At 42.3% G+C, this 27,526-nt stretch overlaps 1 protein-coding gene across 5 annotated transcripts in view; it reads right to left on the bottom strand.

Moving 5' to 3' along the window:
* PCDH1 (protocadherin 1) overlaps window positions 1-27,526 on the bottom strand; it is a 287,578-nt gene that overhangs the window by 205,640 nt on the left and 54,412 nt on the right. For all 5 annotated transcript variants that reach the window (XM_077474262.1, XM_077474266.1, XM_077474265.1 and 2 more), the window contains exon 3: window positions 19,054-21,246. In XM_077474262.1, coding sequence (XP_077330388.1) covers window positions 19,054-21,246 — 2,193 coding nt within the window. The remainder of the gene's footprint in view (window positions 1-19,053; window positions 21,247-27,526) is intronic.

The following is a 27,526-nucleotide window of genomic DNA, read 5'->3' as shown; positions in this document are numbered from 1 at the left end:
GACATTTTGCCCTTGGCGTGTCTTCCGGGTTCGTGGCTCCGCCAGCCATGAGGTCAAGCATGCACGTGGGAGTCTTGTTCCAGGCAAGGTCCAGCAGCGTCTGCTGGACCTTCAGGCGGGCATTCACAGTGCATGCGCTGCTGACGTCAGCGGCTGCGTACAAAGTGAGTATTTCCTAAACTGTACAGGTTTAGGAGATATTCATTTTACCTACAGGCAAGCCTCATTATAGGGTTTCCTGTAGGAAAAAAAATAACTAAAAGTTGATAAACCACTTTAAAGTATAACTAAAAGGCAAAACTTTTTTTAGCTTTGAATAGAGTGGAGAGAAATCAGATTACCGGTCAGTTTTTATGGCTCTCTGTGTCCCCGCTAAAGGAGATTCACCCTCTCTACCTGTCCCGTTTACCATTATTATTGAAAGTAAAAGAAAACCCAAATTTTGTGTGGCGTCCCCAGAAAAGTATTAGTGTGGAAATCTTCCAAGGATGACATTCGTTCTGGTGAGCTGGGGGCCCCCAATTAATTTCCTTAATTTTCAGGGATTCTCCCTCACTTCCTGTTTGGCTATGGGACAGGAAGTGAAGGGAAATCTCTGCAAATGGGACACAGAGGGCTTTTCCATTATGCGGTATGCTTAGGTGGTGTTCAGATTTGATTCCCCATACCAGTGTTTGTCAACTCCAGTCCTCAAGGCGCCTCAACAGGTCATGTTTTCAGGCTTTCCATTATTTTGCACAGGTGATTTGATCAGTTTTCACTGCCTTAGTAATTACCGCAGCCATTTCATCTGAAGGAAATCCTGAAAACATGACCTGTTGAGGCGCCTTGAGGACTGGAGTTGAGAAACACTGGTATGGGGAATCAAATCGGAGCACCACCTAAGCAGACCACATAAAATGGAAAAGCCATGTGTGTTTTCCCAATTTGCAGAGATTACAGATTGGAGTCGAGAAACCCTACCCCATACAATACAAAGTATCTAACAAAAAAAAAAAAAAAAGTAAAAGAAAAAATTAAAAGGGGGGATTTAGAAAACGATACAATCACTTCTGCACAACAACCTATACAATCACTGTAGGACTGTCCTCAACATTACAAGTATGTACAAATGCACTATACAATGGAGACAAAAGTATTGTGCACTGCTGAATAAAAAATAAAAAATAAATAAATCAGATACTTTGGCAGGGTCTTCGCTAAAAGCTATGTGGCTGACCTACTGTTCCGTAAAAGAAAAGAATGACTGCGTATTAAACATTACCATTTAGGCATTGTTAACAGGTACACCATTTAACATTTTCTGATGCTGGTAAAGTATATGTACAAAGTACAGAAAAACCTTGGCCTAGGAATCCAAATAGGAATCTCATGGCAAAACATCAACAATTTAGCCCTGCAAAAAAAAAAAAAAAAAATAATGGTGCAGCATGCAAAATCAGCTAAATACACAGTGGATAAAAAATATGTATACTTTTTTTACCTGAACCTGTCATTTTGTTTAGTCTCTCTGATTTAACCACCCATGCCAGACAGCAAGATGGCATCCCGGACCTTCCCGGTCCACACTGCAGTAAAGTGATACAACTTGGGTCCAGGACCCACCCCCAGATTGTGATTGGACAGTGAAGGTGCAGCAGCACACCAGTGTGGTTGTTCCTTTGTTCTCTCTTCCCCCTAAGAGCATGTGTGAAGCAAAAGGGAACCATGAAGGGTAAGCAATTACCTGGGTTTGACAGGTACCAGCTCCCTCACGTCCCCTCGGATCGCCGTTCGGCCCCCTCCTTCCCCTGCAGCCTTCTGGGTCACACCACTGGGGGACCATTCATATGGTGCAGCACACACATGTGCGGTGAAGCTGCGAGCAGCCACGGCACAGCATGAGGACATTGCCCACAGTTAGTATGCTGGCACCAGGGACTGAAGCACATTTGTTTTGCTCAGTCTGCAGGCTAAAGAAATCTATGGGCGTATGGCTGCTTAACTATATCTATCAATAAACACATTCCTGACAAATCACCACACTGTATAAATCAACTATTTTTGCAAAGAAAAAAAAAAACAGTACTCTTGATCATTAAAAAGCTGTCATTGGGCAACAATCAGTGCTGGCTGGGATGAGGTCATCGGTCTGCTGCAAACAAGTCTCACTGCCCCAGTAAAGAGGCTACCACATTGTAAGGACCATGGTTGATGGGTTCTGGATGTGTGTCGGTGGCATCAGTATGAACACCTCTAAAATAATATAAAAATCAACGTCCGGTACATTTGACCCGTAGCTGAACTTCTTCTGACCTGCCTTAAATGGGATCTGTATTCTCCTTGACTTGTATCGGAATGCAAAAGCAAACAAAAGATGGATGACACAGGCCCTAACTTTGTAGCCAATCACAAGGTGAGAAGCTGAGGCTGATCTATGCCAGCCATTTGTAAAAATGCCCAAGAAATGCACATGCACATCCAGTCCGGGAATTAAATTCTGACCCTGCTACCGGAACAAAGATAGCTTTGTCATTCTGACCACCAATGCTGGGGGGTACATCCATCAACGCAGGGGGTGGGGGGGAGGGTAAATTTCACTGCCAGTGACCAATGTAGGGGGGTGGTTGTAATAGTACTGATACTTGGGGTTACTTATTGTCGTCACTGACACCAATGTTGGTGGTTATTATTGCCTCCATCGATCCCAATGTTGTGGGGGGGGTATATTCAGACACCAATGTTGTGGGTTATTGCATTCACTGACTCCAATGCTGGGGGTTATTATAACTGCCACTAATGCTGGGGTTATTACTACTGCCAGGGCTATTTTGGGGCATAAATGTGCATTATAGGCTATTTCAAATGGGCTTCCCAACATGACAACGCACTGCAATTGTGCATCCCTCTGGAACGCTTGAAGCCCTCTAGAAATTTTAGTTGACCATCATTGAAGAGACTTCTCAATATCTATAGAAGCAATAAAAAAATTTTAAAAAAATAAAAAAAGTAAAAAAACAGGCAAAACCATCGTTGGTCAATGCAAGCTTCATTCTCTTGAGACAGACCCCCCTCCCCCCCCCCCTCCCAGCGATATCCCTGTGCACATTAAATAAAGGTTCAACTTAAATTATTTCAGATCTCCAACCCCATTTAGATTATTTTACAGGATTCACCTAAAAAAAGCACTACGGTGATTTATCACCATATTATTTTGGTTATATACCTTTTCCCTCTCTTTAAACTTTCACCTGATACCTCAGGCATGAAATGACCGCGTTGTGGTGTGGGAAAGACTCCCCAGTGACATTCAACAGAATCTATGACAAACCTGTCAACTGTGCTTTATGTCACACCACTGGAATCTAATTGGATTCGATGCAGATCTTTGTAACGTGGCAAAAGACAACCTAATGCCAGCGTTATTGTACAGGAAACGCACAAACGTTGGAACACAAAGCTAATTTCAAGGAATGTTTCACTTTTGCAAAAAAAAGGTGTGAAACATAGAATTGACGTAGAAGCCATTTTTGTTGTCAATTTCCTTTAGCCCTCAAACTACAGTGGCTATGGTTTTCTAAAAGCTCCCCTAAATTCATGTCGCTTCCTTGAAACTTTGGCAACATGGGGTCTTTCTGCACTTTCTGAACCTGCGAAAAGAACTCATTCTGTCCATGCTGTGGACTATTTTTTGCATAAGTTTCTTCAAGTTTGCTAAAGTATTATATATACAGTGGATATAAAAAAAAAAAAGTCTACACACCCCTGTTAAAAATTTCAGGTTTCTGTGATGTATAAAAAATAAATAAAAAAAGACCAAGATCTGCAGACCATGGTATTTGCTGTAGGATGTGACCAAGAAAAAGTCAGGAAAGACCTACTAGAACAGCTGAACTTTATTTGGGTTAATCAGAGGCACTCTAAATTGATGGCAGGTGTGTACGGACTCCAATTTAACATAAAGCCCCTTTCACACATGCGGACATTATGTCTGTATTTGATCCATCCGTTTGCGGATGAAATACAGACATACATTCCTATGGGATAGCGGGTGTCTGCAGATGAACATCCGCAAACACCTGATATCGTCCGCCTTCGCAATGGTCTGATTCTGCAGATGGGAGGAAAATCCTATTCTTCTATCTGTCTGCAGAGCGGATCGAACACGGACAGACGGTCCGTGTTCATCCGATCCCCATAGAGGAGAGTGGAGAGCTGACAGGGCGGTCCCTGCACAGTGTGCAGGGACCACCCTGTTATCCGCCAGCTCAGCTGGGACAAAAGAGCGATCCCCGCTGAGCAAGCGGATCATCACGGGGCGGATCATTACTGATCTGTTCCATGTGAAATTGGCCCAAGTTTGAATTTGCTTGCTTAATTCTGAACACAACTACATCCTCCGATCTAAGGCTGATGTGCGAATTGATGATCAGGTTTCCCTGCGAAGAGAAAACTCAGTTGTTCAGCATTTCATGTGAGTTTTTGATTAGTATCAGCTCAGGATTGCATCAGTATGTTATCCTGCTCACAACAGAACACATCATCTGCGGATCAAATGCGTGCCCATAGAAGATAATGGGCCCGAATTCACAACTGAGCCGGACCACACTGCCTAGAAAACGCAACGTGGAGTGCAACTGCACCGCAGATATGTGAACCAGCCTCGTTAAAATGAATATATTTTGAAATGTCCTGCAAATTGGATGCGGTGTAAGCCACATTTAATTTGCATAGGTGTGAACAGGGCCTCAAGAGGGTGTTGCACTCTTATGCAACCACATTTTAGTTTTACACTCCCCCCCCCCCCCCACCAAAAAGGTTTGTTTAACCGCTTCCCGACCGCCTCACGCATATGTACTGCAGCAGAAGGACAACGTACAGGCAGAATCACGTACCTGTACATTGCCCTTTAAGAGGCAGCTTGCGGGCACGCGCCCACCGGGAGCTTCGCGAGTGCACTCGCGGGTCCCACGGACTGGATGTCCGCAGGGATACCCGCAATCGTCACGATTGTCTCACGGAGAGATGCTAATGTAAACAAGCATTTCCCCGTTCTACCTAGTGACACTGTCACTGATCACAGCTCCCTGTAATCGGTAGCGGTGATCAGTGTTGTGTCAGACACAGCCCTCCCTCCCACGGTTAGAATCACTCCATAGGACACACTAAACCCCTACAGCGCCACCTAGTGGTTAACCCCTTCACTGACAGTTACATTTAAACAGTAATCAATGCATTTTTAATTGCACTGATTGCTGTATAAAAGAATGGTCCCAAAAACGCACCAAAAGTGTCCGATCTGTCCGCCATAATGTCGCAGTCACGATACAAAAATCGCTGATCGCCGCCATTACTAATTAAAAAAAATTAAAATGCCATAAAATGATCCCCCATTTTGTAAAGGCTATAACTTTTGCGCAAACCAAACACTTATTTAGTTTTTTTGTTTTTTTTGGGGGGGGGGGGGGGGGTTACGAAAAATATATAGAAGAATAAACTGAGGAAAAAAAAATAAATATATATTTTTGGAGGGATATTCTAGCAAAAAAAATATGTTTTTTTCAAAATTGTCGCTATTTGTTTAAAGCGCAAAAAATAAAAAATAAATCGCAAAGGTGATCAAATATCACCAAAAGAAAGCTCTATTTATGGGGGGGGGGGGGGAATGATGTCAATTTTGTTTGGGAGTCACTTCGCACGACTGCGCAGTTAAAGCTACGCATTGCTGAATCGCAAAAAAAATCTTGGGATTTTAGCCAGCCAAATGGTCCAGTGTTTAACTGAGTTGTATAGCTTATAGACAACATTAAAAAAGGTGGGAAAAGTTCTGAAATTTAGCATTTTTTTTCATAACAGAAACTTAACATTTTAACAGGGGTGTGTAGACTTTATATCCACTATACACACAGCATCTCACAAAAGCGAGTACACCTCTCACGTTTTTTGTAAATATTTTATTATATTTTTTCATGTGACAACACTGAAGAAATGACACTTTGCTACAATGTAAAGTAGTGAGTGTGCAGCTTGTATAACAGTGGAAATTTGGATTGTGTCTAAGGGAATGTTAGACCACTGGTTTTCAACCCTGTTCTCAAGTATTTCTCTCTCCCTCCCTCCTGCCAAAAGGCCATGTTTGCAGGTTTTTCTTTATCTTGCACAAGTGCTTTAAATCAGAGTCAATTGCTTGGTATTTTGGACAGCTATTTTATCCAAGAGAAATTCACAAAACATGGCCTGTTGGGGGTACTTGAGAACCACTGTGTTAGACCATGCTCTCAGAAGCGCATTTGTGAGGTCAGGCACTGATGTGGATGAGAAGGCCTGGCTCGCAGTCTCCGCTCCAAGTCATCCCAAAGGTGATCCTTCTATGGAGGTGCAGGCCTCTCAAGTTCCTCCACCCTAAACATACTTATCCAGGTCTTTATGGACCTTGCTTTGTGCACTGGTCCAAATCATTTGGTGGAGGGGGGGGGGATTATGGTGTGGGGTTGTTTTTCAGGGGTTGGGCTTGGCCCCTTAGTTCCAGTGAAGGGAAATCTTAAGGCATCAGCATAACAAGACATTTTGGACAATTTCATGTTCTCAACTTTGTGGGAACAGTTTGGGGGTGGCCCCTTCCTGTTCCAACAGGACTGTGTACTAGTGCACAAAGCAAAGTCCATAAATGAGCAAGTTTAGGGTAGAGGAACTCATCTGGCCTGCACATAATCCTGACCTCAACATGATAGAACACCTTTGGGATAAATTAGAGCGGAGAACACAAGTCAGGCCTTCTTGTCCACATAAGTGCCTGACCTCACAAAAGCACTTCTGGAATTATGGTCAAACATTCCCATAGACCAGTGATGGCGAACCTTGGCACCCCAGATGTTATGGAACTACATTTCCCATGATGCTCACCTATGCTGCAGAGTGCATGAGCATTATGGGAAATGTAGTTCCAAAACATCTGGGGTGCCAAGGTTCGCCATCACTGCCATAGACAAACCTTGTGGACAGCCTTCCCAGAGGAGTTGAATAGTATGGGTAGTCAGCACAGGTGGGCATGGGTAGGCGGCACAGGTGGGCATGGGTAGGCACTGATAGGCAGCACGGATGGGAACTGATAGGCGGCATTGTATAATAATATACTGTACTAATGGATGCCAATCAGTGCCAAACAATAATGCATGCCAATCAGTGATGCCCATTGTGGACACTGATTGGCATCCATTATGGGCACTGATTGGCATACATTGTGGCACTGACTGGAATCCCTGGTGGTCTAGGGTGGCATACCTTATCCTGGGCATCCCTGGTGGTCTGGTGTGGGCATCCTCGGGGGGTCTGTGCTGATAATCGATCAGCACAGGCCCCCCCGTCAGAGGAGCAGCCGATCGGCTCTCCTCTACTCGCGTCTGACAGACGCGAGTGAGGAAAAGCCGATCACCGGCTCTTCCTAATTACACTGTGATCAGCCGTGATTGGACACCGCTGATCATGTGGTAAAGAGTCTCCGTCGGAGACTCTTTACCGAGATCGTAGTTGCAGGGTGTCAGACTGACACCCCGCAACAACGATCGCCGTGATGCGCGCCCCCGGGGGCGCACAGCGGCTCATAATCCTGATCACGTCATATGACGTCCGATCAGGATTATGAAACCACTTTGCCGCCGTCAATTTGTAATAGGGCGGGCGGCAAGTGGTTAATAAAGAGGAATTAACCTTCAGGTGCACTGACTGTCAGAGAAAGTAGCTATCATGATGTGGTAGAACCCAAGGGTTCCTCCAGAGATTGCTAGGGGTTCCTTAACCAGTTGCCGACCGCCGCACGCCGATGTACGTCGGTACAATGGCACGGGCAGGCATAAGGACATACATGTACGTCCCTTGCCTCCCGCGGGTCGGGGGCCCGATCGGGCCCCCGCCCGGTGCCTGCGGCGGTCGGTATTCGTTCGCGAGCGATCCCGGACGAGGGGACGGCCATTCATTCATGGCCACCCCCCTCGCGATCGCTCCCGACGAATAGAAATCCCCGGTGACATCACTTCCTCTCCTGTAATGTAAACACAGGAGAGGAAGTGATGTATTCTCTCCTCCGTGTCGGTATTTTTCGTTCCGACACGGAGGAGAGCGGATCAGTAAGTTGCACCAACACTCACACACACAGTAGAACATGCCAGGCACACTCACACCCCCCCTTTACCCCCCGATCACCCCCCCAATTACCCCTGCCCCCCAGTCACAGTGACACCAATGTCATTTTTTATTTTTTTATTTTTTTTGCATTGGTGTCATTTGTGACTGTAATAACTGTTAGGGCAGTTAGAGTTAGCCCCCTTTAGTTCTAATGTACCCCCCTAACCCCCCCAATAAAGGTTTAACCCCGTGATCACCCCCCGTCGCCAGTGTCACTAAGGCTGGGTTCACATTGCAGCGGTTTATGAGAACGAATGTGATTCGCACCGCACTGCAGTGCAAATCACATCCGATCTCTGTGCGATTCGAGTTCAGCCATTCGCCGCACCCGCCGCACCCGCCGCAAATTCGCACGGGACCCTTTTTTTGGCCCGCAGCAGAATCGGATCGCATGGGTGTTCACACCATGCGATCCGAGTTTGCAGATCGCACTGCGATATGCGAACTGATCTGGGGGTGTCAGTAACATTTCACTGACACTCCCAGCAGTTCGCATAGGGCAGTGTGAACTGCCGCCGGGAGGCATGCGATGCGGGAACCCGCCGCGGATTCGCGGCGTTTCCGCATCGCTCCAGTGTGAACCCAGCCTAATAAGCGATCATTTTTCTGATCGCCGTATTAGTGTCATAGGTGACGCTAGTTAGGCAGGTAGGTATTTAGGTTCGCCGCAGCTTTTTATAGCGCCAGGGACCCCCATATACTACCGCATAAAGCCCCCTGATTGCCCCCTAGTTAACCCTTTCACCAGTGATCACCATATAACTGTTACAGGTGACGCTGGTTGGTTAGTTATTTTTTTATAGTTTCAGGGCACCCGCCATTTATTACCTAATAAAGGTTTAACCCCCTGATCACCCGGCGGGTGTCATTTGTGACTAATAACTGTTAGGGCAGTTAGGGTTAGCCCCCTTTAGTTCTAAGGTACCCCCCTAACCCCCCCAATAAAGGTTTAACCCCGTGATCACCCCCCGTCGCCAGTGTCACTAAGGCTGGGTTCACATTGCAGCGGTTTATGAGAACGGATGTGATTCGCACCGCACTGCAGTGCAAATCACATCCGATCTCTGTGCGATTCGAGTTCAGCCATTCACCGCACCCGCCGCACCCGGCGCAAATTCGCACGGGACCCTTTTTTTGGCCCGCAGCAGAATCGGATCGCATGGGTGTTCACACCATGCGATCCGAGTTTGCAGATCGCACTGCGATATGCGAACTGATCTGGGGGTGTCAGTAACATTTCACTGACACTCCCAGCAGTTCGCATAGGGCAGTGTGAACTGCCGCCGGGAGGCATGCGATGCGGGAACCCGCCGCGCATTCGTGGCGTTACCGCATCGCTCCAGTGTGAACCCAGCCTAATAAGCGATCGTTTTTCTGATCGCTGTATTAGTGTCACAGGTGACGCTAGTTAGGCAGGTAGGTATTTAGGTTCGCTGCAGCTTTTTATAGCGCCAGGGACCCCCATATACTACCGCATAAAGCCCCCTAATTGCCCCCTAGTTAACCCTTTCACCAGTGATCACCATATAACTGTTACAGGTGACGCTGGTTGGTTAGTTATTTTTTTATAGTTTCAGGGCACCCGCCATTTATTACCTAGTCTCACTAGTGTACCCCTAAATTTAGGGGTGTCTACTTTCCAAAATGGGGTCATTTGGGGGGGGTTTGTGCCATCTTGGCATTTTATGGCCTTCAAAACTGTAACGCCCTTAGAAAGCCTGAAGGCGGTGCTTGGTTTTCGGGGCCCCGTACGCGGCTAGGCTCCCAAAAAGTCCCACATATGTGGTATCCCCATACTCAGGAGAAGCAGCAGAATTTATTTTGGGGTGTCATTTCACATATGCCCATGGCATGCGTGAGCAATATATCATTTAGTGACAACTTTGTGAAAAAAAAAAAAAAAAAAAAAAAAGTTTGTAATTTTCCCGCAACTTGTGGCAAAATATAAAATATTCCATGGACTCAACATGCCTCTCAGCAAATAGCTTGGGGTGTCTACTTTCTAAAATGGGGTCATTTGTGGGGGTTTTGTGCCATCTTGGCATTTTATGGCCTTCAAAACTGTAATAGGTAGTGAGGAGTGAAATCAAAAAATTACGCCCTTAGAAAGCCTGAAGGCGGTGCTTGGTTTTCGGGGCCCCGTACGCGGCTAGGCTCCCAAAAAGTCCCACATATGTGGTATCCCCATACTCAGGAGAAGCAGCAGAATTTATTTTGGGCTGTCATTTCACATACGCCCATAGCATGTGTGAGCAATATATCATTTAGTGACAACTTAGTGTAAAAAAAAAAAAAAAAAAATTTTTTTTTTGTCATTATTCAATCGCTTGAGGCAAAAAAATAAAATATTCAATGGGCTCAACATGCCTCTTATCAATTTCCTTAGGGGGTCTACTTTCCAAAATGGGGTCATTTGGGGGGGTTTTGTACTGCCCTGCCATTTTAGCACCTCAAGAAATGAGATAGGCAGTCGTAAACTAAAAGCTGCGTAAATTCCAGAAAACGTACCTTAGTTTGTAGATGTGACAACTTTTGCGCAAACCAATAAATATACAATTATTGACTTTTTTTTTACCAAAGACATGTGGCTGAATACATTTTGGCCTAAATGTATGACTAAAATTGAGTTTATTGGATTTTTCTAATAACAAAAAGTAGAAAATATCATTTTTTTTCAAAATTTGCGGTCTTTTTACGTTTATATCGCAAAAAATAAAAATCGCAGAGGCAATCAAATACCATCAAAAGAAAGCTCTATTTGTGGGAAGAAAAGGACGCAAATTTTGTTTGGGTACAACATTGCATGACCGCGCAATTACCAGTTAAAGCAGCGCAGTGCCAAAGTGTAAAAAGACCTCTGGTCATTTACCAGCAAAATGGTCCGGTCTGAAAGTGGTTAAGCAATTTTTGCCTTTCTTATAAAAGTTACCATTGATAAACGATCTTTTCAGGGGGGACAATCTTTCCAATGACCATCACTGTGGAAGCATTCTTCCCACTGCTCACCAATCCAAGGCAGCATTTCACTGACCACCAACAGCAAGTCATTTTTGGGTAGAGGAGCCCCATGTCTCAGCTCACTGGTATAACGAGTGCACTGCGAGATGTGGATATTCATTTAATGGATTAACAGAGGTTTCCTGAAACCTAACAATTTCAAGTTATTTCATGTTAAAAAGGATCGAGGAAGACTGAGGTAAGCTAATATAATGGAGGAACAGAGCCAACTAGTAGATAATAGTCATCGATTGGAGGAAGGGGAAAGTCTTTCCCATAATTATTTTTTTTTTTTTTTTTATTATTATAATAATGAGAATTTTTTTTTTTTTTTTTTTTTTTTTTAGCACAGTAGTATTGCACTTCTAATTTCAGCAGAGTGGAGATCACATACCAGTCCCATCAAACACACGTTCTCACAAGCCTAGGGCCAGATGATATAAGAAAATCTGCCTTCTTACCACAGCCTTTAAAGTGGAGAACGGCAAATATTTAACTTAAATAAGCCTCATAGGGGTGTAGCAAATTTGACTTAATTTTTAAATTAAAAATTTAGGGCTCCATGCACACTAGCATTTTATTAAGCTTCTAGAAGCGGTTATTTTTTTCTGCTCTTAGAAGCTAAATAGTGTTATCCTAGGTGTCCCCGCACACTACTTTAGGCCATTACAATTTTTTGAGCTTCAGCATCTAGAAGTAGAAAAAAAAAAAAAAAAAAAAGTTTGAGCTTTTTTGCCAGCAGGAAAAAAAAAAAAAAAAAAAAAAACAACGATGAATGCTCGGAACAGGTATTTTTCTTCATGTACTACAAAAAACGCTAAATAAAAGGCTAATGCTCCTAAAAGCTTCTAAGAACTACTAAAATGCTACTAGAAGCTGGCACAAAAATGCTATTATCAGCATTTTTCTTCTACCTTATTTTAAGCTTATGAAAAAGCCTGGTGTGCATGGAGCATACAAAATGTAAAAAAAAATAATAATAAATGCAATGGGAGAGATAAACCGTGTGCAAGAACACAGCTCAGTGGATATTGTGTCTCACCATGCACACTCTTTATTAGAATAGAATATGCAAGTCCAAAGGATCTTGTATATTCTACCATTACAGTAACACTCATATACCTTTCAAAGTATTTAATACATAAATGAATAAGTTGAGCTACTCCGTATAAAAAAAAAAAAAAAAAAAAATTCCTCTTTTGTGATAGAGTGAATATACCTGAAAAGTTCTATTCAAGCGGAGTGGGGGCACCGCTGTTAGGCTGTGCCTAGGGTATCAGTGGCACCTAATTCAATCATGATAGTCATGAAAAGGACTTCTAAAATGGCATTAACATGTCAAAGCTTACATGGGATTTTTAGAGATTGGCTTTACAAATGCGCTTATTTTTGCAGCTAAAAAAAGGTGGTCATCTTAGAAGTGGAATACGCATTTATTTACAAGTAACTAGTGTATTCAGTATCTAAATTGATATTTTTATTTGTATTTTATTGTTGTGCAGATGCAGCAAAAAAAAATCTGCAATTACTTTTTCACCTGCCCGTAAAACTGAAAAAAATATGCCGATATCTTTTTAAAAAGAAGTGTTGAGTTTTACAAAGACCAAATTGCATCCAGTAATTTAGCATTTTGTCCATTAGGATCACTTCCATTACAAGTGAAAATGCCTATAATACCCACTAATATGCTTCTAAGTGTGCCTTCCCCTCTTTCACAGCCTTAATTGCAGCATTTGGACACCAAGGAAAGCGCTGTACACTTCACAAGGCACTCAGCAAGGCCTCCGGGGAGCTTCAATTCCATATTCAAAGTCAGCATCCAACGGCAATAGCTCTTTTTTTCCCCAACTAAATTAATGCTTAGCAAAAAAAAAAAAAAAAAAAAGGGGAATATATTGCAAAATATCAGAAAAAACAAAACTTTATTCACAAATCAATATTTCACAGTATTCAATAAATATAAATCAAGTAGAAAAATGGAGGAGAGACCAACATACTGGTAGACATATTTTCAAACATTGCATAGTCATTACACAAGAGGTGGGTATAGAACATAGAAACCGCTGGTGCAAAATCATATAGGATATAATGAGTTAAATAAAAAATAAAAAAAAGACGGTTTTAGGTGTCCGATATAAGTCACCTATCACTCACCCTGGTGCATACTGTACTTCAGAAATGCTCTTAAGCTGAAGCCAAGGCCAAAACACAAATGCGGCAGTGTATCCATTTACACTTCAACTCCAGGAATGATATGTATTGCATACTGCCATTAGTTCAGCTTGGAAGAGGGGGAGGGCAACGTCACAATGTTCACCTCTTCCAATCAGAAAACATGTTGTAATTATTGAAAAAAAAAAAGTGGTGGAAATGCAGAGTAAGCGAGCACCAGTGGTCAGTGTGCAGAGAGGATGTAGCTCACATATAACCAATAGCAGGAACTGGAAGATTGCGGCTATCAGCATTTTGCAGCTTTCCCAGCAGCCCATTAGGTTTGAGATATGTATATGCCAAGCTGGACCAATGTTAATTACGCAATGCAGATCATTCCTCGAGGTCAACTTTAAGTCATAAAAAAGACTTCTTAAATACTGTGAATATAAGTATCCAGATTGGTTTGAATTGTACCCATTGGCATCCTGGGGAGGGAGTTGGCACTGTCAGCTGTCAGTCTAACTGAACATAGTCACCGAAAAGGAAAAGCAGAACGAGTAATTTAGTCAGAGAGCTGCAATTTCACTCTCCAGTTGGTAGGTCTGGGCCAAGCTTTAGGGCTTAATGTTGCTGGTGGTCAAGTATGTGACATCTGTAGGTCACAAGACTAACTCAAGACTAACTCAAAAGGATTGCAACTCTTTAGCAAGCAAGACAGTTAACTTAAGTATTTTAATCATGTATTTTGCCATTGACCTAGATTTATGCTTTAAATAAGTCTACCATACACATTAGAATATTTGTACAATCAACTTTAAAATTTACCAAAACGACGTAATAGGACAGTCTACCCAAAACAAATCAATTTGGATCAACTCAGGTAGGCTCTTGCACGTCATAGTGGTTGGTAGATTTAAAGAAGGTTATTCAATCAGTTTTTAACAGGTTTTGTAAGCTCTAAAGTGGAAATGTATCCTTCAAATATTCTATGACAATTAAAACACAGGTACTTTGATAAATATAGAACACTAGGTTTGAGTTCTGTCCATGCTTTTATAGTTGCCCAGCAATCGGCATTTGGAAACTGACAGCCATTTTGCAATGACACCATGCAACTCATGATGTCGCTCAATCCTCTCGCGCCATCTAGGTCTTTGGCAGGAACAGTGAAAGCATTTGCAAGTCAGGCTTTGCGATCACAAGACTTCGATAACATTAGGAGGTGTTGAGTCACACCATTAGTTGCATGGTGTTGCTGGTATATGGCCAACACTTTTCAATGTTAATTGCTGGAGCATCAGAGCCGAGACACAAGTCATACATGGTGCTATGTATTTATCGAGGAACCTGTGCCAGGGCTAGTTAAGTCCACAGCAACCTTATGAACATTTAAGTGAACCCAAGTCTATTCTGAACCATGCCCATTTTACTCATCGCACTGTTCAATCAGCTAAGCTGATAATGAAAGTGGTGTGATTTGTACCCATCAATGCTTTCCCTGGCTGCCAACACCAGAACAACTATGGCGGTAGGACACCTACTCTCTGGTATAAAAGCCGGATCTATATTCAGCAGTTTGCTAGCTATGCCTCACCATCCCACTTTGATGGGGGACATGTGACCTAATAACTTGGCTCTGTTCAAGAGTTGGCAGCCAGAAGCAGCCTGGAGCTACTCACAGGTAAGTACACAACCTTTGCCATCAGATCAGGTGACAAAATAGCGAGGGCATATATGTAAGGTATGTCAAGTTTAGTTCACTTGTTAGATCCACTAACAAGAGGGACTCTAGAAACTTGCTAATCACATCAACCAGATCGCTGGCAAACAGACTTGACTACTTACTGAAGGCTTCCTATGTTGAGTGCATTGCAAATAAATTAGCATGGAGTTAAGCTGGCCATAAATGGCTCCAATTTTTGCAGACTCCTGCTGAAGCAGCCAAAATTGCAGCCATGGGTGACCTGTCAACACCTCCCACCAAAGTCTATTTACAAATTGACTAAGCCCGATAGAAAATAAGCCCAACAGTGATTGCATTCTCTGCAGTCACTAGTTAGTTATTCAGACAACCACAGGGGCTGGCTATCTGTACACCATAGCCAGCAGTGGAGATAATTAGAGATGGAGGAATCTATTGATCTTCTTTCAGCCAGTGGGTTGAACGTGAGAAATCTCTACATACATGGCTAGCCTTAAGATCCTTGCTGATAAGCAGTTAAAAGTCTATAAAACCTGTTTGAAACAACCATATCCTAACGCACATGCGTCTCTGGAGTAGTGAAGCTAAAACATTTAAAAAAATTTTTAACTGCAATTGGTATGAGGATATAGTGACTTCATTATTGTGCCAGCCAGACCCAGTTTCTCCATGCCGTATGATACGCATTGCAATAAACACTTCTGTAATAGTTACAAAGATTTGTTTATTTCTGGCAGAGTCGGCATTGCGTAGCTGATCAGTATGCATTCTGAGTAGGGGGGGCCCTACCCGAAAGTAGTTAGGGTTTCTATTTTCTGTCCAGAGGTTTTTTAACACCCACAAAACTGGACAATAGGAACTTTACGAGGAAGACAATTTGAGTGCCAATTTAACATCAGCTCCAGGGAACCTTCGTTTTGTAAAGGATAGGAAAGGGGGTAAAACCTCTGTTGGGCATTTAGTGCCCCTATCGAACATGTTGACATCCATCAAATAGACTGGAAGTCAGGAAGAATCTGCCAAGTAGGGACACAATAAAAGCTTTACAATGGTCTACCCCTTCCTACTCCACCCAAAACAAAAAAAGAAAATGGTTGGGTTTAGGGTCTACAAGGTATTCCATCTTAAAGCTGGCACTCGCATTATAAACGTTGAGCTTCCCCAAAAGCTCATGCAGACTAAGGTTTGTTTTGTCCTGGGGACAATGTAAAGCCAGTGACTCTTGCTTTTCTCCTCAGTCTCGTATCAGCTGGTGCTCCTATCCTCTATCATCCCACAATTTGCTGTGACCACTGGTCCTGCATTGCAACTGTTGAAGTCCACAAGAGAGGAGGTCACACAATTGGACATCGGCAAAGACAGCAGCTTTGTGGGACTGGTTGTCACTACCAGCAATGGCGTACGGGACCATGAAGGCAAATATTACACAGTCTTATATCATCTCCATGACAAAACTGGCACCATACTTCATTTTGGCCTCCAAGAGATGTTATACAAAGGTTTTGACTTTGTGTTTTTTTTTTCCTTTCCTTTTGTCCAGGACAAAGACATAACATAAAACGAACAAGCCTAATATACAGATATAAATTACATGTATTAAAGTCCACGCTGGTGCCAAAAATTTAAATTACAATAAGATGGCAAACCAAGAGGTCTTCGAATATGCAACTTCAACTTTTTTTTTTATATATAAATTTATATATACACACACAAAACAGTTATAAAAATCCTTCATTTTTATTAACATGTAAAATTAGAGATTTCTCAAACAAAAATGCAAAATATTTAATGGTCTTGGAAAGAAAAAAAAAAAAAGGCAGAAAAAAGGCACAAACTTTTTAAGTTACAAAGCTATCACACAATAAGGCACATTGGCGCTGCTCGAGTGTTTATAAGGCATATTTAAGGAGGACAATATTTATTGTGCTTTTACAAGGTCCTGCACAGTGGCATGACTTCTTTGTAGAGAGCTCTTTAGGCAAAGGTCTCTATTGATTTGGAGACTCTGCACTTTAAAACTTTGCAGACGTAGTAAAACTTTGCTGGAATTTGAATTCCTATTGAGAAACCAAGGTTATTTGAGCTTCCTTGAGTAATTATTTAAACGTGCAAGTCTTGCTTGGTTATGCAGAATGTTACCAGAAATAGTTATTTACAGCAGTCATGCAACACAAAACGTAACCATTTAAAAGTATAGCTAACGGTTTTCCCCTTCGTTATACGCATGCCCCTCTGAGGTCTGGTTAATAACATTCCTAGGTTATTAATCTGCCATGTTCCAATCAGTGTATGACCTCACAAAAAAAAAAAAAAAAAAATAGAAAAAAATTTTGCTTTTGTCCTACGATAAAAACTTAAGTCAGCTTCTTAGGTTTGACGTAAATTTGTCAGTACCCAAGCGTTGACAGACTTGAAGACTACAAAGCAGAAAAATGGTGCATGCATATCATTTTAGATGCATTAATCTGCATGCCAGGTGTGCAAAATCCTAGGCTGCCCTAACTGGCAGGCTTAAATATTTCCTATTAGTGTTTAATGGTATTGCACCACCCCTCATGTTACTACTGATCAATCCGTATGATAGGTAGCTTTACTAATCAATAGGTGGTAAGGGGAGGGACCAGCATGCAACACCAACAAAAGTTAGCAATGCACAGGAAAGAAAATGTCCATATGAGCCGCACATCTCTGCAAACCCTACGTATGAAAGTGCAACAGCCTCAGCCCGGGCTCCAGCAAGGCTATGCCCCCAACGTACGTCACACCACCCCGGAGCTTAATGATGGAGATCCCCATGATTAAGCTTCAGGGGCAGAGTGAAAAACGTTGGGGGCAAGGCCTGGCTGGAGCCGTTATACTTTCTTAGGTTGGGTTTGCAGGGATGTGTGGCTCATATAGACATGTTCTTCCCTGTACATTCCCTGTGCTGGAGCGAGTGCTGTCCTAGCCTGCACTCACAGTGGTTGGCTTTATTGAATGGGATTCCTAAAGCCTTTCTTCAACTGTGTACATTTAGAAGGTTCACTGAACTAAAAAAGGAACAGGTTAGGAAAACCAGAGGAAAGGAAACCCGTTGCCTATAGCAACCAGCTTCAATTCTTAGAGTGCAAGTCATTGACTAGAAAGGATTTGATTAGTTGTTATAGACCACAGCCCTCCAGTCATCCTGCATTAGGCATTAGAACAGTGTGTCGGTGTATTCCTAAAGACACATTTGGTTAAGAAAATTAGAGCAGAGCTAAGAGATGAAGAGTAGGAGATAAAACATGCAAACAGCAGGCACTAAAGGAGAATATTAATAATACTGTACAAGTTAGCAGCCCTAACACAATGCGCCTATTCTTCCAAAGAATCCCAAACCCCATGAAAAACCCTTTAGAAAAAGTCTTAGTCATAACACTCAATGCCATGATAAAACCATCCACTTGTATCAAGCAAAAGCCAAGATCTTTATCAGCTATAGCCACAATAAAGAACAAGTCACCCAGTAGAGCTCAGCAAAAAGGTATAAGGAATGATTAATTGCAAAGGAAAGCACAGGCCTGCCCCTAACAAAAACAGATAAAGATAAAAAAAAAAAAAAAAAAGGAAAGGACACTGCACCAACACAAGCACGGTTAACACGAGCTCTTGCAGTGAGAGCCAGCTCACAACACTGCACTAGTAAACCGAAAAAAAATGTTTTCTTAATATGCATCAGCTAGCATAACACTAGTGTATTTCCAGCCCATTTTTCAATAATTTAAAATTATATACACACGGCACTGTGAGGCCTGCACATGCTCATAGGGCCTATTAACAAGAATTTACAATACAATTTGTTTTTGGCTCAACACAGCAACAATTCAATCAAACTACTATCTGACCTACAGAAGGCAAAATTAAAATATAAAAAGGAAAATAAAATTAAAAAAAAAAGTCTTTTTTGACCCCACCATCCCCACTGGCTCTTAGGTACTTCAAGAGGAAAGGCATCACCATACGTCTGTCCAAGCTATAGTGCCATCCGCTGAAGGCTTGTGTAGGAAGTAATCGCCTACCTGCTTATGGTTGTATTTCTGGGGATTGGTCCGATAGCTGTAATCCGAGTACTGATCAGAGCCAGTGGAGTTGTTGTCCCCAGTGCCAACAAAGGTGTTGGCAGCCGGTAGGTCTTGTACCACCTGGTGCTTCTTGGAGGCAGATGGGGATTGTGGCTGCAGTTGGATGGATGGTAGGGGGGAGTTTGAGCGGTAATGACGACCCAAATCCGGGCTCCCAGGTGGGTAATTCAAAGGAAGATGAATTCTCGGGCTGTCCCCAACAGAGTCACTCATCAGATTAAACTTAAGGGACTTCTGCAGCCCACTTTCTTCATCCTCCTCAACTGGTTTGGGTGGCTTTGGAGATTTGCTCTTCTTGGTTTTGATTTTATTTTTACTGTTTTTATTACTCTGCTTTGGGGCATACAGATCTTTTGTTTCTTTCTTACCAGCCTGATAGCCACTCTTTGCTTCCTTCTGTCTGCAGTATCGAGCCAAAACAACCACCACAATGACTACGACAACTGCCACAATCCCAGCAAACACACCAAATAGGATGATTCTTTGCTGTTTGTTATGCTCATATTCAGGATCCCCAGCAATATCAATGTTCAATGGAGTATCCTGGCTGTGACCAAGTAGAGTTTCCACAAAAGTCTGGTTTGTTAAAGTTTCATTGATATAGAAGTGAACTAAGGCTGTGCCATGTCTGGTAGGTTTTCCTCGATCACTTACTCTTACTACTAGACGATGCAGGCCATGGTGCTTCCTTAAAATCTGCTTTTCTAGAGTTACTTCCCCTCCTGTGGGCGTTATCTGAAAAAGTTCATAGGGATTGCCACTAGCAATACTATATACAAGTTCAGCATTAATACCCGTGTCCATGTCCTCAGCTCGGACCTTGTTGACCTGGGTACCTGGGTGTGTAGAAGGGGTAAGATAAGCATATGAAATGTTTGAAGGTACAACGATAACTGGTGCATTGTCATTCTCATCAAGGACATTTATAGTCACACCCACATATGAAGAACGAGGCGGGTCCCCTCCGTCCACCGCCTTCAACCGGAAGGTGTACGTGCTCTGGTGCTCCCGGTCAAAGGAGATGCTGGAAAGGATAGTGCCCGTCCCATTCTGGATAACAAATTCTCCACTGTCTGGTTCCACTGAGAGATGGACACGAGCATTTTCACCTTTATCCGCATCAATAACTGTCACCATTCCAACTGGGCTCAACCTAGGCATATTCTCCATGACTGAGAAGTTGTAGCCATTTAGCATGAACTTAGGATCATTGTCATTACAGTCCAGAACAGTGATGACAACAGAAGCTGTCCCCTTTAGACTCGGGGATCCTTTATCTGCAGCAACAACATGAAAATCATACTGTTCCCTCTGTTCCCGGTCCAATACGGTGTTGACTCTAATTTGACCAGAGTCTGGATTGATAGAAAAGATTGCACGAGTATTGGCATCTGCAAGTATGGAGTAAGATATCTGAGCATTTGAACCACTATCGGCATCAGTTGCACTAACTTCCATTACAACATCATCAGGAGAGTTGTTCTCTTTGAAGATCATCTCAATCAGACTCTGGGGGAAGATAGGTGGATTGTCATTCACATCAGTCACCTGCACCTTAAGAGAATTGGTACTGGAAAGAGGTGGGTTACCAGAGTCAACAGCTACAATTTCAATAATATATTCTTTTATAGACTCATAGTCCAGCGGTGTGGTGGTTTGTAGGAAATACTTCTTTTTGCTGTCAGTCCCTGTGTCGCTAACCTGTTTCAGCTGGAAAGGAACATCCCTGGCCACAACACAGGTCACAGCAGCATTTTCACCCTCGTCTATATCAGAAACCTGTACCAATGCCACGGGCGTTTCCACAGGGACATCTTCCGATATATTTGCCACACCATCTTGGTGTGTTACAAGGCCGAACCCTCTGATGTCAATTACTGGCTTGTTGTCATTTGTATCACGTATGGTGATTGTAACTTGGGTACGGGCAGATTTAGGATTCGATCCTTTGTCCTTGGCCACCACTGAAAAACGCAGAGTTCCAACATCTTCACGGTCTATGGGACCCTGAACTGTAATCAAACCCGATGACCTATCTAGGTGCAGGAGCCTCCGAACAGTATCTGAGGCCTGGTGAAAGGAATAGTCAATCTCAGCATTGGCACCCTGGTCAGAGTCATTGGCTTTCACCTGTAAAACACAAACAAAAATTAGCTCAAAATATTTTTGACAGACATTTTTCAGTAAGTTAAAAAATACAGAAAAAACAAGAAACAAGGCATCTAAAAATTAAAATGTGAAAATATAAAAAAAAAAAAAAAAAAAAAAAAAGTTAAATTTCTTTGTTGTAAACATAAATATCAATCCTTTTTTTCCCCCTTTCCAAATCATTTACCATTATCATTGAAAGTAAAAAGAAAATCCCAAGTTTTGGGTTGTCCCCAAAAACTAATAGAGGGGGAACTTTCCAATGGGGACCAAGAGATTCCCTTAATTTGCAGCGGATTTCCTCTCACTTCCTGTTTGGTTAGGGGACAGGAAGCGAAGGTAAATCTCCCCAATAAGAAAGAGATGGCAAAAATAAACCTTACCGGGGTTTTAACCTTCCCTTACCAAAAAATAAAAAAGTTGTGCCAATAGTTATACTTTAAGTTTGGCATTGCTACTGTAAATAACCAAAAGTCATAACTGTAATACCTGCCTACATTAGCCATAACTAACATAATTTTGCCCCAATATCTAAAGTAACAAAAAGACTAAAATTATAAAATTAAGGTTGTACCCGATACCAAGCATTTGCACGAGTGTCTCTTACTTTTATTGAATCCAGTCATATACTTCCAAATATGAAGAAACCCATAAATAACATTTTAATGCGTGTTAAACTACCACCAATTATTAAGAAATAGGAATAGAAAATTCAACAATGTTGCACCCAACTCTAGAGAAAGCTTCAGCTTTTTATTTTTTCCTGGATTTATAGTCTGAAATCAATTCTATGAAATGAATATCTGCCAAAAAGGTCAATACAGTCATGAAGTGTGAGGACTGCTTTGATCACATATTGATGGTGTCAGAGCCACTCATCCATGACGGGCGTGATTTTGAACCCTTTTAAACCATGCTGCCTCAATTATGTGGGACAGGGCTGTGATCAATATGCTACTGAACACTCCTCATTTTTCCGACTAGCCTAGCCCAAAGCAGAAGGGTGAAGGGGAACCATTACAAGAGGAAATTATTTGCACTGTTCCTCAAGGTCTTATTCTAACCATTTGAAACATATCCAACTCATGTTGCTGCTAGATGCATGCCCTCAACTTTGAGTGATGGTGCATGGAGAGTAGGCTGACTTCATCCAAAACATATGCCTTCTTTCTATGGCTTTGGGTTTGCTATGCTCTGTTAACACTTGCCTTTACAAACGTACCGAACACATTTGCTTTTCAGTTATATGACAAGGTTTCCAGAAACTAGTTATTGAATATTCTTCAGAGATTTCTGCGTTAGCCAAATGTCCTGGTTTTGCTTCAACAGAAGGTAAGGCCTCCATTGTTACATAAAATTAAAGCTTTTTTTGGGGGGGGGGTAGCAAAGGAAAAGAAAATGGATCCTACTCCTTTAAAGCACGTTATATGACACAGTGCTTATCCTGTGTTAATTGCCCCCCTGTAACACCTATAAAAAAAAAAAAAAAAAACCTGGCTGATCCTGCCAGTTCCTCCTCACCCCTCTGTAAACTGGCCACGGTGTCTGGTCTCAGTAGCCATGAGACACTGTGGTCAGTTTACGTGCCTCTGTCATCAGCAGCCTTCTATCTGCTCTCCTCTCTTCTCCGGTGTCCTCCTCCCCCTCTCCCCCCTCCCCTGTGTGTGTGTGTGAGCCGCCCCTCCTTCTGCTCTCATAACACAGAGGCGACTTGTCAGGTGATTTAGCCGCCTGACAAGTCGCACTCCATTCTGTACTATGGAACCGTTCTTTGGGACGACTCCAGGGCGACTTGCATTGACTTCTATACAGAAGTCATTTTGCAAGCTGCCGCTTAAGTCGTGTGCAAAACGCCTTGCAAAGTCGCACTGCCCCTGTGTGAACCAGCACTAACATGTATACACTTATTGCTGTGCCCCCCTCTGTGATTGAATTATAAACATAAATGCTGTAAATACCCAATTTAAAAGCCGAGATTGCGATTACATGACCAGCCAGCTCTCTCCTCCTTCCCTCCAGACTGACAGCAGAGGAATCTCAACCCCGCCCGCTGCATCTCAGAGGAGGAAAGGAGAAAGCTGGCCAGTCATGTGATCGCAATCTCGGCAGCGAAATTGGGTATTTGCCGCATTTATTTTAATAAATCACACACATACTACAATAGGAGGCAGTGCTGATGGTATATACAGGTTAGAGTGGCTTAACCACTTTAAAGGAAAAAGTAGGCCCTGCCAGGTGAACAATCAGGATCCACATATGGCCAGCAAGGCTCTAAAAGAAAGATGCTCCCAGCACAGGACTGTTAATAAATGGCATTTCACAGCCGAAAGAAATATTTGTCTCATTTGTGCTAAGCTACACCTGCCGTTGAGGAATGTTAAAAAAAAAAAAAAAAAACATTTTAATGGAGAAAAAAAAAAGTCAGAATGTCATCGCGCACAATAAGCTTCTCTGTTGCTGGATAAAAACAAGAGTATCAGTGCCTGAAGGATGATTTGTTCCAAGATTATAGCTTGTTCTCAGCAAGCAAAGTTAGCTTTGTTCAGTCACAGTGAAAACAGTTTGGACTTTCACAAAGATGTTGCCACACAGTGGCGCTGTGCTATATGGTCTATGGAGGACCTCTCCGCTATTTATGGCCAATAATGCTCTAGACCTGTGTAAGAGCAAGAGGACCTTGTAGGTAAATTAGAGCAAGGCCCCTTCTTCCGATAACTAGATATTACATTGGAAAAAAGAGTAACTGTAAGGGGGGAAAAAAAATAAAAATATAGGAGGATCCCAATTGATTTTTCTCAAGTAAGAGGTTTATTACCATCGAAGTTAGATGCCACTAGAGTCACTCTAAATATATTTAAAGCACATCTGTAATGAGAAAACTGCTCCAAATATCACTGCAACAGAATAAAACCTAATCCTGACCACTTTTTGTGGATGCGGTTAAGAGTGAAAATCTGTCACCTTCAGTAATAAATCTATCTCAGAACTCTAAAACACTGTTATAGTAGGCTTCCCAGGATTACAAAAACACAGTAAGGCCCCTTACACACAAGGCAGACTTCACTTGAGTCCCCCTGCTCAGCGCCAAATCTGTCTGCTAATCACCACTGAGCAGATTGCTGGTCTGTGTCCACTCTGCTTATGGAGAGCGGACACAAGTACAGCCTGCTCTCCTCTATAGGCGGTCGGATGTAAAATGGACCACCCGTCCGTTTTCAACCGGCTACCATCTGTGGGCTGAATCAAAAAACAATAATAATCTTCCACATTCCCTCCATTGATTATACAGCACTGGTGGATAAATCTCAAACTGTGGCTATTGTGCAAACTGTGGCATCGGCAGGTGTCAGAATACCTGAACAACAGTTTGAGATGCTGGATGGGAGGGTGGCGACAGGGCCATCAATGGGGGGGGGGGGGGGGGGATGTGAATATTGTATATCCAGCATAAAACTGTAGCAGAGACTTTGCTAACTGAGGGGAACTAATTTGTGTCTTTGTTACCAATATGCCGATATATTCCCCCCCCAGTTATCACAACCAGCTGTAATTTTTTTTCTATTTTATATCACAAAAAGGTTGTAGATTTTCTAATCAGCACTCCAGTTGTGTTGTATGGCATTTGCCACATAAACAGGTTATGGTGTTTCTTTAGGTGGTCCTGTGATTCCATCTGAAAGATGCACTAAATACTACGATTAAGGGTCTGTGGTTGCCTCTCCATTTATAGACTTCCCTGGAATATTTTTGAGCCAGACATACAAGTCGGAGGCTGAAGACCCTAGTCCTGGAGTAGATGTTTAATTGCTCATGACCTCTTGACAGTGCCAATTTGTTGAATCCTACAAAAGGCCACATTAAGGAAGGAAGAGCACAAAGAAATGAATTCACGAGTTAGACCTAGAGTTACCCTCTCCCAAGATAGACTGAGAAATAAGTCACCATCCAAAACTCACCCAACCAGTTATTAGCCAGGCAAAGGCCCAAATTATGTTACAAGGTAGGAATGCAAAACATCCAGCAAAGCAGTCACCTGGAACCAGTTTCAGCTTAGAGGAGCAGTCACGGTCACAGTAAACTGCGTTGCGCGAGAGCAAAACAGTTTTTTCCCCTATTTGATAACTGGAAAAAACATGGCATTGCCAAGGTGCCCTTTCTTATTTATAACTGGCAGCACAGTTTTTCTGGAGTAAGTAGATGTTAAAAAGTGTTACTTCACTAAGCATGATCTGCATTTATGTGGACCACTTAACACAAGACCACTTGCAAATTCAGATTAAAATAAAAATTTTATATTGGCCTCTAGCAGTCAAACATAAATGGAAAAATGTAAATATTAGGAGCCGTGTATTGCTACTTCTCCTTCCCAAAATATCACAGCTGTCATTGATGCAACTCCTCCCACCGACTCACAAAAATTGTAAAGCAGGATGGGCACAGACAATACATTTTTTAAGGTGTCTGGTCTAGGAAATGGGCTAATTTGCATACAAGCCGTCTCCCTAGCAGGAACAGAAAAGCAATTTATAGATCCATCTTAATAGCTCTACCATTAGAAACGTTTTGTTTGCCAAAGAGATGCCATTTATTGGAAGGCAGAGGATGCCTACTGCATAATTTGTCCACAAAAGACATGCCACTGTTTATACCCCATTACAAAGGATTTCCAAACAAGGCCTTAAAACAGGGGTCTCAAACTGGCGGCCCTCCAGCTGTTGCGAAACTACAAGTCCCATGAGGCATTACAAGGCTGACAGTTACAAGACTCCCACAGGCAGAGGCATGATGGGATTTGTAGTTTTGCAACAGCTGGAGGGCCACCAGTTTGAGACCTCTGCCTTAAAAGGAAGTTTATCACGAGACCCATAAGTAGGCCGTCTTTGCTAACATCTTCTGAAAATGGTCATTGCTTGGCTGTCAATTGAGGTTTTTGAAAAAAAAAAAAGCCAACGTTCGACTCAAAAATAATTAAACCAGCCAAGTAACTATCATTTTCAGAAGGATGCCAGCAATGGAAGTATCTATATTTATTCTAGAATAGTTATTATAATAATAGGTAGGCATTGGTGTCTCAGAAGCTATCCTTAGGTTTAGGTACCCATAGATATTAAAATGTTCAATTGGCACCAGTGTTAATTTTAACAGTAAATTTTGATTTAGTTTTTGTCGATCAAAATTGAATGGGTTTAGTTAAATTGTAATGCATTTAAAATTTTCAAACTCATTATATACTCCTGGAGTAAAAATCTAACATGCAGTGTGGATGGGGAAATAAATGGGAGTGCGCAGGGCAGAGAACCTGTCTGGGGAGGCTGTTATATTACACATTACTAAGCACTGCTACCTTACAGGGAGGTGAAACACTCACCACGTGGTTTGCAGGGCATTGTTCCAGAATTCCCAGGTAGCAACCAGTAAGACAGAGGGAGCCTGCACCTCTCAGCCAATACAGCTTATCAGGGGGCTGGGGCTTTAACAAACAGACAGAGCTCTGAAGAAAGCCGGAAGTTCAGGTGGGTAAACATCCCTCCCACAAATTTCCATTCCGTTTGTGTTTGTTGACGAAAATCGTAATTGATTTTCATCATAGTTTTTTGTCAATTGACTTAAAGTAGTAAACCCTCTCATATACCCAGTAAACGGCCTTTAGATAATACACAGATGAAACAAAGCCTTGTACATACGTTTTACTTGTTTGTCTGCATTCTTCTCTTTTGTACATCCCTTTAAAGTGAAGGGATGAAATCCTTCAGCATTTTTCAGTATCACAGAGGAGGGGGTGGAGAGCTACAGTTTAAGGTCTGAAACATTCAGTGTGAGGGCTGATTGGAGGATATGAACACTCCTGAACCTCCATTTGGGCCTATGCTAAACCATAATGCTAAAAAGGGGCCTTGAGCAATCTAGCTTAAAAAAAAAAAAAAAAAAAAAGTATTTTTTATTTTTATTGCAGCAAAGAACTAGAATGACACCTTCATTTACTGGAGCATAGTAAATTCTTACCCTTAAAAAAGGAAAATCAGGACATTTAAGACTCGCTGAAAAGTAAAACATTAACAACAGACTGGCTGAACGTCTAGCAATTGTCCTGTTGTGGCTACATGGACATTTTTCAAAAGTTAATTTATATGCGAATGTATGCACTTGTAAATTACCTGCATAACTCAGCCATGACATATAAAGTATCCAGGCTGTGGAATGCGGGATCATTAGCAGCAATTTCTCAATTGAAGAGTTGTATCTCTGAGGACATTGATCTTAT

Source organism: Lithobates pipiens, unplaced genomic scaffold (assembly GCF_037356315.1).
Source record: "Lithobates pipiens isolate NorthernLeopardFrog02 unplaced genomic scaffold, aLitPip1_a1.2 Scaffold_8, whole genome shotgun sequence".
Taxonomy (NCBI): domain Eukaryota; kingdom Metazoa; phylum Chordata; class Amphibia; order Anura; family Ranidae; genus Lithobates; species Lithobates pipiens.
The sequence above is the reverse complement of the archived record's forward strand: the minus strand, read 5'-3'. Positions and strand labels throughout refer to the sequence as shown.